We start from the raw sequence: 19,397 nt of genomic DNA, 5'->3' as shown, positions 1-19,397 counted from the left end.
TTGGGGTTTTCCAAGGAACTTCACATGAACAAATAGTGCCCTCGTAAGTCCCATCTTGCCCACAGTAGACCACATCAAATGCAAAAATAACTGCCAATATTCTCCATTTATCTAAGCAGGAAGAAGTGTGTAATATTTATACTTGGATTCTGTATTATGAAGTAGTGACACTAAGATGATCCTTCTTTTGGTAATATCCAAAACACTTGACCCTGCCTTTTTATTACCAATAGAACCTGAGATATGAGCACAGGAAAAATCCGCTTTTATGCATGGCATTTTGGAATATATTGGTAAGCATGCTGTCTCTTGCATACAGATAAGTACATTACTCATATGAACTAATGCATCTTCTAGGTCTTAAAAACTAGAGCAATTAGCAATTGAGTTATGAAGAGAGTTCTCAAAATTAAACATGCTTAATTGTCAAAATAGCAAAAGTGTGTTATTGGAAGTGTAAATTACAACTGAAAATAACATTTGAAGTAGGAGTTGTTAGGGAAACTAACATGTTCCTTTTACAGACAGTTAGCTATTTGCTCATTAGAAATCTCAACTCGTGTTCTGTGGCATGTAAATTGTATAATAATCTTTTAAATAAATTGCTTTTAAATAAAACTACCTATACCTTTCTGCTTAGAAATCACAAAAGTTGAAATTATGGACATCAACCAAAATAAAAACAAGTCACTTCACATAACTGTAGCAAACACATTATTTACAGAATGAAAAAAAGAAAAACAATGTATTAAAGGAGTAGGGTTGTTACAAGTGGCTCTATCCCACCTTGCTATGTTTCAAATTGTTTGAGGGGCATTGTAGTGAACTGAAATTATTGTCTTGGCCACCATATTTGCCTGAACCTTGTGGAAAACATCTGGAATGCTAGTGGATGCCAGCTCCAAACCCACAAACCACTGGCCTGTAATTTATGGAAGTTCATGACCTGTGTGTGGACATCTGGTGTCACATACCTCAGGAAGCCTACCAGGGACTCATTGAATCCATGCCACATAGAATCACTACTGTGTTGTGTTCCAGAGATAGATTAATATGCTCTTGAGCTTATGACCATAATCTTTTCACTCGGCCATTTATATTGCAGACAATATTTGTCATTTTGCGACCTTTTGCAGTTAGTAATATTTTCCAATATATTTGTTTTCTGTATATTACAGTGTTTTAGAAGTGTGGGACCACTGTAGTTACATTTTTCCCACTCTCTGAAGTGGTTGTGAATACTTTTGGAAACAGTTCTTCACATCTGAATTTAAATATTGACCTTTTAGATTGGGAAGTTTCTTGTGCTAATTTCTGAGTGCACTTCATTTTCATTCTTTAATTGCTTAGCAAATTCTTCTTCTTCTTTTTTTTCTGTGAGTGACTGCTTTAGTTATATTTCTTACTAATAGTTTTAAATGCAAGATCTAGCAGGAGTGTTCTCAAAAGTCAGAGTATGTCTACAACAACATTCTTTCCCTGTGTCAGTATATCATCAATGATTGATGATGTATGTTTTGTAATTCTTGTGGATCATTAATGATATTCTGTTATCAAGTAGAATGTTAAAAAATGTGTTGTGTTATTAATCCTGTTTTGTTGTGTTAATGCTGAAAGCTCCACAGATATAGGTGACACATCAAAGACTTATGAAATGGATAACCTTTCACACTCTTGAATGTTTTACTCAGTTGTTTCCTTGAATTTGTTCATATTAATGTATGTTTGTAATGAGTTTCCTTCCAAAACAGCATCTATCATTATGTAGTTAGCCTTATTGGGCAATGTTTGTTCTTGTCCACAGGTCTGGACTGGGGTGGTGTACGACGAGAGTGGTTTGAACTTGTGTGTGCAGCATTGTTTGATGCACGCAATGGTCTCTTCATGAGCTTTTCAGATGGTCAGCAAGCACTTGTACATCCTAATGTTCAAAGGCCTCCTCACCTGAAGTTGAAGCACTTTGAGTTTGCTGGTCGAATAGTTGGCAAGTGCCTTTACGAATCATCACTTGGAGGTTCCTACAGACAGTTAGTACGGGCACGGTTTACGAGGTCATTTTTGGCACAACTCATTGGTCTTCGTGTGCACTACAAGGTCAGTGTCTCCAACCTTCTAAAATGTTATGCATAATAAGTCACACAGAAACAGTTAACAGGTACTATTAACTTGAGATATCTGTTGGCAAGTGCTCAGCATGCAAACTGATCATGTTGATCACAGGCTCTGAGGTTTAGAAATTATGGCTGCTGACTACTATAGATTGTCCATAACTGTTATGGATTTATCACCATAATTACAGAGTTATAGGAAAATACTAAAAAATTATGGAGATAGACATTTTACAATTTGATGTTAAAAAAAACTGAAAAAGATGTGTGTATATTTTGCTTGTCATATGCTACTAAAATGTTTTATAGATTATAATGATGTCCTTCGTGAATATGCAGTAAACGTGTCTACCGGTGATTTTGTCACCACAGCTCACTAAAGGTGCATTTATGTTGAGTTCGAAACACGCTCTGCAACATTTGTTCACAACATTGTTTGTGGCTAATAGTGAGCTACCAGTGTTTGCAATATGTTGTCATCATCTTGGCAACACAAAGTCAGTGATCCACAGCTATGTCAGTACAGATCAAAGGAACATAGTTCTGCTGCTACACAATCCTAGAGTTTGTTTTTGCTTTGTCTATAGTGTTGCATTTTGTCTTTACATGTGTTCCTTTATGAAATGGAGTGGACAAGAACTTGTCACACTGTATGAGGCACACATCTGGAATGGTTGAAATCATATTTGTAAAAATATTAAACAGAAGCTTGACACCCTATCAAAAAATACTCCGTTGCTTTGCTCCAGCAACAGTGACGATATAAAAAAAATTAAATCTGTCCAGGGTGTATACGACCCAGGACAACCGGGAAAAACTCGGAAATTTTTTAGAATTCCGGGATATTTTTTGTTTTAGTTTTTATTATTACTGCACCCCACTAAAGCAGAATAATACTGCAGCAATAAAACGTGAACGAGAGAAAAAACTAAAATAAAACTTAAGTTCCAAAGGAAATGCACCATGTACACAACAAAAACACAGTACTCATAGAAGTGTCGGCCAGTAGCAAAATGTGTCAAAGGCTTTAGGAAGACTATGCAATGCTTCATGACAACAAATTATTGCCTCTGATGAGCATGACGTCATAACTGTTTACATTAGATTTGTGTGAGCAGTTGCGAGCGGGTTCATGCGCAAGCACAGTTGAGTTGCATATGTACCTTCTCCCAGTTCTGGCTACAAAAGTGTGGCTCTTATCTGTATAAGCAAGCAGCAAGATGCTACCCGGAAAAATTTTACTGGTGCCCACAAGCTGCCATATTCAATGGGAGCAAACTGGGGTATCTGCCCTGGGTGGCAATTTCAGTCAAGCATTAATTGCCTTGCAGAACAATAAAGGTATTTTTGTCAGTTTTCTAAAGAAATATGGCTTTATTAATCTTTTCAGCTGAGGCAGTTAATTTATTTGAAACAAAGTGTTTAATTCCACACACTATTGCCTAGTTTCAACTGTTCACTGCATTTCAAAATAGCATGTTCTCATCTTATAGCATGTATGGCATTATGTCATAATAAAGAACCAAAAATGAGATAATACAGTACTGGTACTCCGATAAAATTTACAACCAAATCTGGACATATGAATGTGCACTTTAAGCCGAATTATGCATTTTAGTATGGTTCACGAAATTCTTCTGATGTCTTGTCTCCGTATGAATATATGGGCATCCTGTGTCATCATAGCTGTGCAAGTGCGATGATGTCTGTTGTCTGTTATCTGGCACTGTCTGGCAACTGTTGAAACGAACCTCTTTCTAACAGGTCGTGGGAAAATATTGCGAATGATTGATTGAAAAGCGTTACTTCCAAAGTGAATTTCCTTTTAGACAAGATGGACTAAGTGCAAGATGTGTGATGAATTTCTTAAACAACAAAGCATTTGACTCTCATTTAAAAATCAACTATTTGAGGACGATCATTTAGAAAAAATGACATTTATGTTGATATTAAAAATTTTACTGGCACATTTGTGTGATGTATATTAAAGTGAAACACTTGCAAAAAAGATCAACATTATACATGAAAGTTTAGCTTCTCTTGCAGCTTAATAGTCACTGAGACCAATGTTATGTGTGAAAGCTCTGCTTTTCTTGAAGCAACACTATGTCTATTAATTTACACCATTAACTTTTCCTATGTATGTGCTACTTAACAGTGATAATGTTATTGGCTGACTACATCGCGTGTCCTAAGCTCTGAATATCCACTGTATCACGTGACATGAGATATGACTGGCTTACAGAAGCACATCGCAAACTCGATTTCAGTGCTTCAGAAAGTAACATGCAATGTTTGGTGGAATGGAGAGAAGTCTTCCGAAGTAAGAATGATTACAGGTGTGCCGCAGGGGAGTGTTGTAGGACCGTTGCTATTCACAATATATATAAATGACCTTGTGGATGACATCGGAAGTTCACTGAGGCTTTTTGCAGATGATGTTGTGGTATATCAAGAGGTTGTAACATTGGAAAATTGTACTGAAATGCAGGAGGATCTGCAGCGAATTGACGCATGGTGCAGGGAATAGCAATTGACTCTCAATGTAGACAAGTCTAATGTGCTGCGAATACATAGAAAGAAAGATCCCTTATCATTTAACTACAATATAGCAGGTCAGCAACTGGAAGCAGTTAATTCCATAAATTATCTGGGAGTACGCATTAGGAGTGATTTAAAATGGAATGATCATATAAAGTCGATCGTTGGTAAAGCATATGCCAGACTGAGATTCATTGGAAGAATCCTAAGGAAAAGCAATCTGAAAACAAAGGAAGTAGGTTACAGTAGGCTTGTTCATCCACTGCTTGAATACTGCTCAGCAGTGTGGGATCCATACCAAATAGGGTTGATAGAAGAGATAGAGAAGATCCAATGGAGAGCAGTGCGCTTCATTACGGGATAATTTAGTTATCACGAAAGCGTTATGGGAATGATAGATAAACTCCAGTGGAAGACTCTGCAGGAGAGACACTCAGTAGCTCGGTACGGGCTTCTGTTGAGGTTTCGAGAACATACCTACACCGAGAAGTCGAGCAGTATATTGCTCCCTCCTACGTATATCTCGCGAAGAGACCATGAGGATAAAATCAGAGAGATTAGAGCCCACACAGAGGCATTCTGACAATCTTTCTTTCCACGGACAATACGAGACTGGAATAGAAGGGAGAACCGATAGAGGTACTCAGGGTACCCTCCGCCACACACCGTCAGGTGGCCTGCGGAGTATGGATGTAGATGTAGATGTAGATGTAGAATTCGAATTTATGCTTTTGTAATACGAAAATAAGCAGTGTACATTATCTTTTTTTTCTGAGTTTCGTTTTCTAAAGGGCTGAGAAATTCTAAGCCGGTGTATAAAACCACAACCATTGAAAGGATTGATAAGGTTTACAGTTCCGAGGAAAAATATGTCACATAACACGGAAAAAGTGTATTTCCACCCAGGAGAAAGTGTGTTTTTAACCAGGAAATTGGGAAAAAGCCTGGGATTTTTTTTTCCTTGTCTGCGTATACGCCCTGTCTGTCATTTCTCAATATTACAGCAGCAGCAACAACAGGATTTGTTGTCTGACTCTGTAAAAACTTGTTGTCAGCAAGTGAGCTAGTGCAGTGTGGAAGGGAAATGACAACAACAAAAATGTAAGATGCTTTCTGTGAGGCAGAAATGAATGTTTGGAGGAAGCAGCAGTCAGTAGTAAACATGAATGGAACAAGGGGATCATAAACTGCACATTCCCCTGTCACCTTCATTAGAAGTGTGAGTGACAGTGAGGCCAAAGAAGTTTTCTTTAGTGAAGATCATAATTTTGATTAATTTTAAAATGAAACAAAAATAAATATTTAATAAGTTAAATATTTCCTTTTTAAAATTTAGTCAGAAAAGTCTGAAATATAGCTTTTAAAACCCTAAATCAGGCTTCTGATCTTTAAATTTTCTGTTTGGAGAGGGGTGGGGGTTGGAGGGTGGACCCTCTCCCCCACCATATTTACCATGTTACTAACGGTCTCTTCTCAAGATTGGCAACTATGAGAAACTCGGTTTTGAATTGAAACTGTGTGGGCAGAACCTTGTTCAAGTTCAGCAGCATTGATGTGCCTCACGAAATTCTGGCCTGGCTGGCTAATAAGGTCAGTGGAGACATTTGCTGCTGTGTACAACTTCCTGTGGTATCTGTATTCTGGCCTGGATGGAAGAACGTTGGGAATAGTGGATTACGAGACCTCAGGTCATTGTTTTAGGACACGCAACATGCCCATCTACTTTTGTGTCTGCATATTACTACATAAAGCAAGGTAAAGTAAACAGTAATGTACACCTTAGAGACCCAACTATTTCTATTTAGGAGTTATAAACTGCAGAACCTTAGGAATGAAAGCTTTGTAGTGGAATTAGAAGAGGAATTAAATAACTTGAAATGTGATTTAGTAAGGTTGCTAGAAGTGTGGCAAAAAATTTAAGATAAAATAAAATAAAAATCTGGAGATGAGTTTTATTACAGAGGAACAGATTCAGGTGTAGATTATATTAAAGACAATTTTATTACAGCTACTGTAGGAATGTAGGACAGAATTGGAAGACTAGTCGTAAAGACAAGCAACAGATATTTCTTGGAACTTGAAAGAGTCTCTGCATCATTGTGATACAGGGTTAGAAGACATGTACCAAAATATCTACAGAAACTACATGTATGGTGGCAAGCCACAATATATATAGTTTGACATATATAATTATAACTCAACTGAGTTTGTGATGAATCTGAAAGTGGTTGCTGTGAGCACTTGAAATTAATTATCTGTTGTGACTGATGGTGATTATACTAAAAATAAATAAATTCATATAAATAAATTGTAAAACAGATGACTGTCTTTTGTTTTTGCACTATCAGCAGTTTATTAAGGCTGCATTATAAAAGCTCTGGAGGAGTAAATAGAGACATGTACAGTCATCAGCCTAGAGCAACATATTATTATAAGCCAAACAAAATCCAGTGTAGGAACATTACAAGCAAGATCAGTCCATAACAGAAGTTCCAAGTAAACAACCAAAGGGCAGTCTAAGAAAAAACAAGTTTGTAACAAGACTCCAATAAATTGGCTTACTGAGAAACTCTTGGTGGCATTCACGGTACACGCAATGTAGGCTATAAGTTGCAGACCTACCACACATGCATATTATCTTTACCTTTCTGTACTAATGACAGCTTTTTCATTGGTTCAGGAATCAGCATGGGTTTCGAAAAAGACGATCGTGTGAAACCCAGCTCGCGCTATTCGTCCACGAGACTCAGAGGGCCTTAGACACGGGTTCACAGGTAGATGCCGTGTTTCTTGACTTCCGCAAGGCGTTTGACACAGTTCCCCATAGTCGTTTAATGAACAAAGTAAGAGCATACGGACTATCAGATCAATTGTGTGATTGGATTGAGGAGTTCCTAGATAACAGAACGCAGCACGTCATTCTCAATGGAGAGAAGTCTTCCGAAGTAAGAGTGATTTCAGGTGTGCCGCAGGGGAGTGTCATAGGACCGTTGCTATTCACAATATACATAAATGACCTGGTGGATGACATCGGAAGTTCACTGAGGCTTTTTGCAGATGATGCTGTGGTGTATCGAGAGGTTCTAACAATGGAAAATTGTACTGAAATGCAGGAGGATCTGCAGCGAATTGACGCATGGTGCACGGAATGGCAATTGAATCTCAATGTAGCGAAGTGTAATGTGATGCGAATACATAGAAAGATAGGTCCCTTATCATTTAGCTACAAAATAGCAGGTCAGCAACTGGAAGCAGTTAATTCCATAAATTATCTGGGAGTACGCATTAGGAGTGATTTAAAATGGAATGATCATATAAAGTTGATCGTCGGTAAAGCAGATGCCAGACTGAGATTCATTGGAAGAATCCTAAGGAAATGCAATCCGACAACAAAGGAAGTAGGTTACAGTACGCTTGTTCGCCCAATGCTTGAATACTGCTCAGCAGTGTGGGATCCGCACCAGGTAGGGTTGATAGAAGAGATAGAGAAGATCCAACGGAGAGCAGCGCGCTTCGTTACAGGATCATTTAGTAATTGCGAAAGCGTTACGGAGATGATAGATAAACTCCAGTGGAAGACTCTGCAGGAGAGACGCTCAGTAGCTCGGTACGGGCTTTTGTTAAAGTTTCGAGAACATACCTTCACCGAAGAGTCAAGCAGTATATTGCTCCCTCCTACGTATATCTCGCGAAGAGACCATGAGGATAAAATCAGAGAGATTAGAGCCCACACAGAAGCATACCGACAATCCTTCTTTCCACGTACAATACGAGACTGGAATAGAAGGGAGAACCGATAGAGGTACTCAGGGTACCCTCCGCCACACACCGTCAGGTGGCTTGCGGAGTACGGATGTAGATGTAGATGTAGATGTAGAGGTTTATATTTCTTTTATAGGCTTTCTTCTGCATATTGACAGTTTACATCTATGTTACGTGCAATGTTCTGAAAATATTACTACTAGTAATATTAGTAGTGGTGGTGATTGTGATAGTAGTAGTATCGTTGTTAACAGCCCTGAAAAGTGCTTAATGATACAGGAAGCTGTCAGCAGCCTTTCTTCAGATTGGTGTGACATAATTCTTAGTTTGCTAATAAAATAGAAAGAAACTTCCACATGGGAAAAATATATTAAAAACAAAGATTCCAAGACTTACCAAGCGGGAAAGCGCCGGTAGATAGGCACAATAAATAAAACACACAAACACACACACAGAATTTCTAGCTTTCGCAACCGACGGTTGCTTCTGTGTATGTGTGGATGGATATGTGTGTGTGTGTGTGTGTGTGTGTGTGTGTGTGTGTGTGTGTGTGTGTGTGTGTGTGTGCCTGTCCTTTTTTCCCCATAGGGTGGGTCTTTCCGCTCCCGGGATTGGAATGACTCCTTACCCTCTCCCTTAAAACTCACATCCTTTCGTCTTTCCCTCACCTTCCCTCTTTCCTGAAGAAGCAACCGTCGGTTGCGAAAGCTAGAAATTCTGTGTGTGTGTTTGTGTGTTTTATTTATTGTGCCTATCTACCAGTGCTTTCCCGCTTGGTAAGTCTTGGAATCTTTGTTTTTAATATATATAATTCTTAGTTTGATTTACTTACATTTTATAATAATTGTCAGGAAACAGACTGAGTATCATGTTGTTACAGTACTTTGAACAAGATGATCCGGACCTCTATCTTAGTAAAGTGAAGTACATTCTGGACAATGATGTTGAAGAAATGGAACTTTATTTTGTTGAAGAGGAGTATGACCGCACAGGCCAGCTAACAAAGGTAGCCTTTTCTGATTATATCTCATATTTATTGCTAATTTTAGATAAGCTTGAGGGTGAAATATTTGGTCTTACAATATGTCTAGTGTTTTAGTATACATATTATTGCAAATGCTTTAAAGTATATAAATGTGTTATTACTGCACTATCAACTGCCGACGATGTATAATCAATCAGTCTCACATCATGCTGTGTGAATCCTATTGAAAAGAGAGCAGGAAGGGATGTGGAATGAGGCAAGTTATATATTAAAAGACAGAAGTAACCATTGCAGGCTACTTCTGTAAAGTATAATAGCAACAATTTATGAACAGGCTCTATTAGTCTAGTCACATTGATAGCTAAGGAAATTAATTCCAGATTAAGCTACTTTGAGAAAAGCTCCTGTTCATCTACTGTTTTTATGTAATATTTTGAATGAGAAATTTAAATAACTTTATAGAGAACACTGTCAGCTCCTATACACTAAGTTGAAGATGCACAATACAAAAATTTGACTTACTCAGAATTTCCATCCCTGAGTTCCGGTACTCTGATAAATTACAGAGTGAGTGGCAACGTGTTTTCCTGGAGTAATGAGTAAATAGAATTATTTTTCAAGGAAACTGCAAGCAAAACATGTCTTCTCATATAATAAAAGAATGAATATGCATTAGATGTCATCATCTGTACTTGACTATTATTCTTCATGTATGGGCCCAATAGGACTACGCGAGATACAATCAGTCAGATTCGCTTTTGATGGTTGGTCTTCCTTTGGGTCCAAATTTAATTCATCCTTTCAGAAGGAAGTCTCTTTCTTTCATCATACCACGGTTTTCCAGTTAGCTTTCTACTCTCCCTCTGACCAACTTTCCAATCAGATATCTTTTTTCTGAATGTTTTTCTATTTGTAACACCTGTCTGAGTTATACCGGCTACTTCAAGATCCTGAACCACAGCGATCCATTTAATTGGCTTAGTTTTGGCCTTACTTCTGTTTTTGTAGAATTCTGCTGTTTGCTTTGTCAACCTAGTGGATGCCATTCTTTTAATGTGCCCCTAAAATTTAAGTCTTCATTTTCTCATGTCACCATGTATGTCTGTGTATTCTTCTGTTTCCTTATTACTTCTCAGCCTATAAGTTTCTCCATCAGTAACTGTGGGACCTAATATTTTCATAATAATCTTTCTTTCTTTCTTTTGAATTTCGTCAGCATCCCTCTTTGAAGTTTCTGCTCCATAAAGACATTCAGATTTGGTTATGATGCTGTAATGCCTAAGTTTACTGAATTTAGAAAGTGATTTTTTTATTATAAATATTTTGTGTTAATCTGAATTCAGTTGCCATTTTTTGACCGTGAACTTCATTTGCAGATTTTTACAGACTGTTTTCTTGTATGATTTCCCCCAAGGATTGAAACTGAGAAACCCTTTTTATTTTTCCATATTTCGTGTTCAAAAATGTTGTCACTTTTTTGTTGCATGCCATATAATCTGTTTTCCGAATGATATTTGTAGTTCTACTTTTTCTGTAACTTCTGTAAGAATTTGTATTTGTTTTTGAGTTGTGGTAATATCCCTAGTTAAAACTGGCAGATCATCTGCAAAAATGAGGCAATCTACTCTAATATTACTTCTACCTAACTTGATTGATTGATCTGTATTTTGGCTCAATTTTAGCTCTTGCTATTCTATAATTAAATCTTCCAAATCACAGTTAAACAGTAATGGAGAGAGTCCGCTTCCCCATCTAACACCAGTCTTTATATCAAATGGTTCAGAAATTTTCCCATGAATTTAACGTTAGAACTAGTGTCAGTTGACATTTCTTTTATAAGTGTTAGTTTTATTATCTTGCCCTTGTTGCTTTAAAATTGGGAAAATAGATTCACAATCAACTGAGTTGCTGGTCTTTCTAAAATCCACAAATGTACATTCAATATTGTTACTATAAATCCTTTGGTGCCTAAGGATTAGTTTTAAATTAAGAATTTGTTCCAGACAGGATCTGTTTGGTCTAAAGCCTACTTAGTATTCACCAGTTTTGGGTTCTAACTGTACTTTGGCTCAATCAAGTAAACATTGCTAGAGAAATTCCTCACAATTATTAACATCAGTTCTATTCCCTTTTTTATGCAGTAGGTGAATTAGGGCAGTTTTACAGTCCTCAGGTATTTTCTTTGTTTGCCAGATATGTCCTATTAGTTAAGTGATCTCTTTTATAGTGTTAAACCCAGCTTATTTTAGTAGTTCTGCAATTACACTATCTTCTCTGGGTGCTTTATTGTTTTTAAGTCTTTTAATTTGTTTAGTTATTTCGATTACCTCAGGTACTTCAGAGCTAGAGCTGATGTTATTAGTTTACTGTGGGTGGAATTTATTCTGAGGTTCTGGACAGTTTAATAGTTTTTCAAAATAATTAGTAAGTATCTTACAATTTGCCTTGTTGTTAAGAGCCAAACTGTCATTTTCATTTTTGGAGCGAAGACTTTGTGGTCAATAACCAGTTAGTTTTGTTTTGAATGTTTTATAAAATTTTCTTGTATTGTTCTTTTGGAAGTCTTTATCAATTTCTGGGCATTTTTGTAGTTTCATTTAGTCTGTTGCATTAATTTAGATATTTCTTTGCTTACAGTTAGAAAGGTGTTGTACGTATTTTCAGTTTTGTTACTATTCCAATTTTTGAATGCCTCATGTCTGGACTTAACTGCAGTTTCATAATCAGCATCCCACCAAGGGTGTTTCTGTCTCTTTCAAAGCAGAATTAAATTTTGTACTGTTTTGATTAATTTTCTTTCAGAGTTTGCCAGTTTGTTGGATTATTTTCTGTGAAGTTCACATGTTAGAGTTGGGGTTATTTTAACTGTGTCAAATTTTGGGATAACATTTTTTGTTTTGAAGAATGTTTGAGGTTGAAGTTTTACTTTTATTCATGTTCAATAATGGTTGGAATCAAAACTAGCCCCTTTCCTAACTTCGACATTTAGAGTTTCTTTGTAGGGAGGATATGAAATTGCTAAATTATAGATCTAAAAGTCACCAATAAATGTACTGGGTGCGTGCCAAGTTTTTTGTTTAGAAGCATTCTTTTTAAAATGTGTTGATATGATTTTAAGGTTAAAATTTTTGCATGTTTCAACAACTCTTTGGCCATTTTGGTTTGTCCATTTATGTGCAGGAAATCCATGCTGCATTTTCTTTCATTTTTTTCTCTTTACCTAATTGAGCTTTAAAACCACCCATTAGAATTTTAACATGGTTTGATGCTTTCTAACATTTCCCAAGCTTCATTAACTCCTTCAGGTTTTTTACAGTTCTCCTCATTAACTAGCATGGCATTATATACAAATAATTTTACAGAAAATATAGTATTTGACATAAAATAACTAAATTATACTATAGAGAAATTCCTAATGCTCCTTTGTCATATTTTACATGTGTCTGTTCTTTCATATGGTGTGATCAGAAAGTTATCAGAACTGTTTAAAAATGGGCATTAATTGCACTCATTGTGTTAAAAAGTTATATTTTCTTAAAAGTACTCCATCCCTGCAATCAAATATGTGCCTCAACTATCATACAGTTATGAACCCTTTACCTGATATGGCCTTTGGCCACCATGTTAGTTTCTGTCAGTTTTTCATCTCTCTAACTTTAATTTTTAACCACAAAAGCTAATAAAATTGGCAGGTGCCAGACGTAACAAGAGGGGTAAAAGTTCAGTGTTGTATTTAGTCTTGGCAGGGTAACTTTTAACCAGCAATGGATGGTACTCGGAGGCATTATTATGCAGCAAAACCTGATATGCAGCCCATTCTTGTGGTCATTTCTCTAAAAAGTGTATTTTAGGCAGTGGAAGGTAATACCATAAAACTCCTTATTCACAGAGTCCATTTTGAGATGAATTCATACTGAATGACACCTGCATACTCATCCCCCTTCAATATCATTTCCTCTTTGCTTTTCGTCATTAAAGTTTTTGCTTCCTTGGAAATTTTTTTATCGTCCATTGATATTTTGCTGTGTGATTGTAGAGGAAATATTAGATTTTATGTGTGTATCTTATAGTTTCTAGAAAATTATCATCTGCATCTGCTACTACTCACTATTGTCTGTGAGCTTCCTTCTGCACTGGTGACTGAAGTTTCAGAAGTACATACAAGCAAACATCTATGTTCAAAACTACATATGGAAAGCTGTGAACAGTATCATTGTTAAACTTACTTAAGCTGCAAGAATGTTGATTGTTTATTGATTTATTTTCCCAAAAGAGCACAAGTGTGCTCAATATTTTCCAGGGGTGGAGGTGTTTAAGTGGCTATATATGTATGCAATTGGTCATGTTCATTACTTACATGGCCTTCACCAAACCTTCTATGGTGCTTAAACCTCTGTAGTCAGATGGCAGAATTGTTCCAGTGCATAGAACTGAATGTTCAGTCTGTTCAGTAAAGGACATTCCAAAATGTGTTGATAGGTAAACACTGTCAATGGTGGTACCAGTTTGTCCACGTATGACAACTACATAGTAATCACAACTACTTTTACATTTTTGCTCCTTTGAATTGAATTGAATTTTATTTGATCCTGTAAGATTACATTGTGTACAGTAAATGTATGTGTAATATAGGACATGTCAAAGTGTTAACATTTCTTATCACTTATTTTTCTACACCTTTACCTTACATTTTTACATTACTGATAATGAGTAACAATATATACAAATTTAATGGCGTAAGTATTCTGCAACACTGTAAAACTCTTTTTCAATGAGATAGTCTTTAAGTTTCTTTGGAAAGTTTTGGGCAGACTACTTAGTAGTCTGATACCAAAGTACTGGGGTCCTTTTTCTAGCATTGCCAGTCGGTGGGGTATGCTCCGTACTTCATTCTTCTTTCTTGTATTGTGGGTGTGTACACTAGCATTTGTATTCCAGCCCTCACTACCCTTTGTGATGTACATTATTGTTTTGTATATATACAACGATGAAAAAGTTAAGATATTTAAATTCTTGAAACAGTTTCTGCATGTTTCAGAGGCCTTTCTTCTGAAAATGGTACTAATTGCTTTTTTTTGTAATGTGAACACTCATTTTGTCCCACACAGTCACTCCATACAGTAAGTATGGTTCGAAAAGTCCATGATACACTGTACACAGAAGGTTCTTGTCTGAATGCTGTGATAGCTGCATAATTAAGAATATGACAGAGCTCAGTTTCTTAGAGACATTATTAATATGTTTTTTCCATTTCAGTTCATTATCCACAAGAGTACCTAAGAATCTAGCAGATTCTACTTCTTCCAGCCTTGTTCCATCAACCTCTAAATCCATGTCTACAGCCTTTTCCTTGTTTTCAAACACTGCATACATAGTCTTTTTTAGATTTATAACCAGTTCATTTTCCAACAGCCATTGAGCTGTGACATTTGCAGATATGTATGCTCTTCTCTCAAGCTGTTCCATATTTTGGTCACTATTTAGTATTGTCATGTCATCAGCATACAATATTTTCTTTCCTTCCTCCTCAACAGCTATATCATTAACAAATACATTAAATAACAATGGCCCCATTACCGAACCCTGCAGCACTCCATATTTGATGGATTTGGTTTCTGATTGGTAAGAGTTTCCTAATGATACATACTGCTTGCGGTTGCACAAGTATGATTTTATCCATTCACCTGGTTGCCCCCGAATGATGTAGTTGCTTAATTTTTGTATCAGCATTTCATGGTCAATGGTGTCAAATGCCTTTGAAAGATCCAGAAACATTGCAGAGACAACCTTTTTCTCATCCAAGGACTGTAAAATGTATTCTGTTAGACTGACAATTGCTGATTCTGTAGATTTACCCTTTCTGAAACCATGTTGTGTGGGCATGAGAATGTTATGTTTGTCCAAATAGTTAACTAATCTGGTATACATAAGCATTTCTAGGATTTTTGAGAAACCTGATATCAGTGAAACTGGTCTGTAGTTGTTGGGATCATCCCTTCACACACCCTTTCCTGGTTGTGCTAACCTAAGAAATAGGAATATTCTTTTCTGGCAGTCATACTGTTGCCATCTGCTTATTGGTCCTGGGATTTTTTTTCAGTCTGCAGTATGTTTAAAATGTGCCTTTTGCTCATTATAGTGGTTCAGAAGTGCCGATCCTTTTGTGAACACATTGTCTACAAGGTGCCAAAGATGTATTGGATGCATTTACGTGCTCTGCAGTTATCAGTGTTTATGGTGTTCAAAATTTCTTCAAAGAATAAGATAATATCTGTTCCTATTTTCATACCAATGTGAAATTTACAAATATAAAAATAGGTGAACACAGAGTAGTTAATCACATAAAGTTGTTTGCCAGAGAATAAGCTTGTGGACTAGTTGAGGGATCTATGTAAAAAATATGAAATAACTGGCCTCTCTCTAGAAAACAGTTTGTGGTGACTATCAACCAAGTCGTGTGTAACATCTTTGTTTCACAAGTTCTTTGTGAGCAGTCTGTACCATGAATCAAAAATTTGTACACTACTGGCCATTAAAACTACTGCACCAAGAAGAAATGCAGATGATAAACGGATATTCATTGGACAAATATATTATACCAGAACTGACATGTGATTACATTTTCACACAATTTGGGTGCATAGATCCTGAGAAATCAGTACCAGGAACAACCACCTCTGGCTGTAATAACAGCCTTGATGTGCCTGGCCTTTGTGTCAAACTGAGCTTGGATGGTGAGTATAGGTACAACTGCCCAAGCAGCTTCAACACGATACCACAGTTCATCAAGAGTAGTGACTGGCGTATTGTGATGAACCAGTTGCTCGGCCACCATTGACCACACATTTTCAATTGGTGAGAGATCTGGATCATATGCTGGCCAGGCCAGCAGTCAAACATTTTCTGTATCCAGAAAGGCCTGTACAGGACCTGCAACATGCGGTCGTGCATTATCCTGCTGAAATACATGGTTCCGCAGGGATCGAATGAAGGGTAGAGCCACGGGTCGTAACACATCTGAAATGTAACGTCCACTGCTCAAAGTGCCGTCAATGCAAACGAGAGGTGACAGAAATGGCGTCCCGTACCATCATGCCAGATGACGAATACATGCTTCCAATGTGCATTTACCGTGATGTCGCCAAATACTAGTGCGACCATCATGATGCTGTAAACAGAACCTGGATTCATCCGGAAAAATGACATTTTGCCATTCGTGCACCCAGGTTCGTCGTTGAGTACACCATCACAGGCACTCCTGTATGTGATGCAGCGTCAAGGGTAACCTCAGCCATGGTCTGAGCTGATAGTCCATGCTGCTGCAAACATCGTTGAACTGTTCGTGCAGATGGTTGTTGTCTTGCAAACATCCCCATCTGTTGAGTCTGGGATCGAGACGTGGCTGCATGATCTGTTACTGCCATGCGGATAAGATGCCTGTCATCTCGACTGCTAGTGATACAATGCCGTTGGGATCCAGCACGGCATTCCGTATTACCCTCCTGAACCCACCGAGTCCATATTCTGCTAACAGTCATTGGATCTCGACCAATGCGAGCAGCAATGTCACGATACGGAAAACCTTAATCTCGATAGGCTACAATCCAACGTTTATAAAAGTTCGAAACGTGATGGCATGCATTTCTCCTCCTTACACAAAGCACCACAACAATGTTTCACCAGGCAATGCCGGTCAACTGCTGTTTGTGTATGAGAAATCGGTTTGAAACTTTCCTCATGTCAGCACGTTGCAGGTGTCGCCAACGGTGCCAACCTTGTGTGAATGCTCTGAAAATCTAATCATTTGCATATCACAGCATCTTCTTCCTGTCAGTTAAATTTCACGTCTGTAGTACGTCATCTTCGTGGTGTAGCAATTTTAATGGCCTGTAGAGTATATCTGTATGTGTGTGCACTGGACCAATAAAATTATGCTTCTTATGTGTGGTATAGTGTGCATCAGTGGATCCGGCAATGCTACTACACTAAACCCATACTGGTGACCTCAAATTTATTCATGAGCACTACAACCACCTGCTACACTGCACATGTGCCAACTAGGTTTTCCAACAGACACTTCAGCGTTGTTTTCGAATTATCCACCTTGTGTTCGCAATAGTTCGCCGCAGTTTCTGAACACACTGGCTAGCTGTACTCAACATGACAGTGCTTCTACATTGCCACAGCCACCTGTACCAGCATCAGGTACGAACAATAACTTTTCTCTGTCGTACATGAAACAGCAGTCATGTGGTGTTCCATACCAACAGAACGTGCACAAAACTTTGAAAGCGAATGTTTAACTTCGAATATGAACTTTCCACATGTTCAGAGTGCTCACCAATGGCCGACACAACGTGCTCAAACCCCAGTGACTACTTTTACGAGTTTCCCGAGTGCCAGTGTGAACTTTCCACTCGAGTTAGTGGCAGTACATATCGAGCCGGACGCTCAAGACAGGAAATTTCATGTTTATCCTGGAACTCCAGATTTGGCACCAGCCCCCTGCACCACCAGCATCTGCTTTGTGAGTGTTTCCAATGGCATACGCTGTTCCACAAACGTTAGGCAATTTTTAACAATTTTAAGGCACCTGTAGGAGAGGAACACAGAAACTATACTCTGTCATTCTCTGCAAATCGGTCGACTACAGTCAACTCTAAAGCACTGGTCCATTCTACGCCTGTTGGCATTACTCCCTCGAACGCCCAACTCATTGATTTCTTGACCACAGTCGAGCCAGCCTCACCTACCGTGCTGCATGCAACTGACAGTGTTGGGAACTGGTACACCACTACAGCACCCGAGGCAATTACACTGCAAAGCTATGGGCACAGAGTGACAATTTCTGACAGTCACGCCAAAACTCCCCCATCTGTTGGCCTAAGCTACCACCCCTTCGCAAGGACCACCCACCCACGTGGTCTGCCTTGGTCAACCACATCTTGCAGCTACATGGCATCGCTGACAACAACTTGAAGTTCCTTTGCTTACTATGTCACCTCCATGATGAACCAGACCTGATCTGTGATATTGTGGCTTCACCTCCTGCTACAGACAAATATGCATTCGCCTGATGCACCATCCTCAAGCGCCTATCCACATGTACAGAAGAAAGTTATCTGCCTCATCATCAGTCACGAATCACTGGCTTTCAGATCCCCGTCGTAACTCTGTCATCATTTTCGCACTATGATTGACACACATCATATGCCAGATGCTACACTTTGGACCATCTGGTTTCTCAAACTTCCTCCAGAAGTTCAAATTCACCTTCTCCATGTAACTTCAGCCCCACTGGACACTAAACTGAAGATTGCAGACCAGGTTTACATCATTCTACCACCCCTGTATACCTCCCCGCCCGCCCTCGTCCCCCAGGGGGCCCACAGGCCACAAGGGTTAGTACACCTGTGCAGTAGTTTCCATTGTTCAATACAGAGTGCACACAACTCACTCATCATGGGCCCAACACCACCTGGCAGCCACTACCGCTGTAACTCCTCTCCTACCAGCACTACTGCTACGTTGCCATTAGAGGAATCTACACACACCACTTCGGCCTTAGCCAACTCAGTGGACAACACTACGCGCCATTCTGCTTGGTGTTATTACCATTCCCACTTTGGCAACGCAGCTAAGAAATATCGTTCCCTATGCATGTTCCCAAACTAACAGCGCGACCCAATTCAGGTGCTACGGGATGCTTTGGATCACACAGACACCTTTCCTTTAATACTTCTTCACTTCATGTGCCAGGACACTTGTATGTGAAAGATGCAGTGTCTTGTCTTTCATTTCTAGTTGATACAGGGACTGAGGTTAGTGTGACACCTGAGTTTCAGTCTTGCCCCCCACTTCGTGCCGCCAATAATTCCTTGATCCAATCTCATGGAATAACTAATTTAAACCTTAAACTGCAGGACATTAACACCCCCTTACAGTAGACTTTCCTTATTTCCGATGTAGAAGAACCTGTGCTTGGGATAGATTCTCTCTTA

At 38.4% G+C, this 19,397-nt stretch overlaps 1 protein-coding gene across 7 annotated transcripts in view; it reads left to right on the top strand.

Annotated features, from left to right (window-relative positions):
- LOC126277953 (apoptosis-resistant E3 ubiquitin protein ligase 1) overlaps positions 1-19,397 on the top strand; it is a 616,553-nt gene that overhangs the window by 572,321 nt on the left and 24,835 nt on the right. For all 7 annotated transcript variants that reach the window (XR_007550627.1, XR_007550628.1, XR_007550629.1 and 4 more), the window contains 2 exons: positions 1,805-2,094; positions 9,292-9,417. Coding sequence is in view for 4 of the 7 variants with exons in the window: in XM_049977563.1 (XP_049833520.1) it covers positions 1,805-2,094; positions 9,292-9,417 (416 nt within the window). In the remaining 3 variants the exon portion in view is untranslated. The remainder of the gene's footprint in view (positions 1-1,804; positions 2,095-9,291; positions 9,418-19,397) is intronic.

The sequence above is a fragment of the Schistocerca gregaria genome, chromosome 6 (assembly GCF_023897955.1).
Source record: "Schistocerca gregaria isolate iqSchGreg1 chromosome 6, iqSchGreg1.2, whole genome shotgun sequence".
Lineage (NCBI taxonomy): Eukaryota > Metazoa > Arthropoda > Insecta > Orthoptera > Acrididae > Schistocerca > Schistocerca gregaria.
This window is presented reverse-complemented; position numbering and strand designations above follow the sequence as displayed.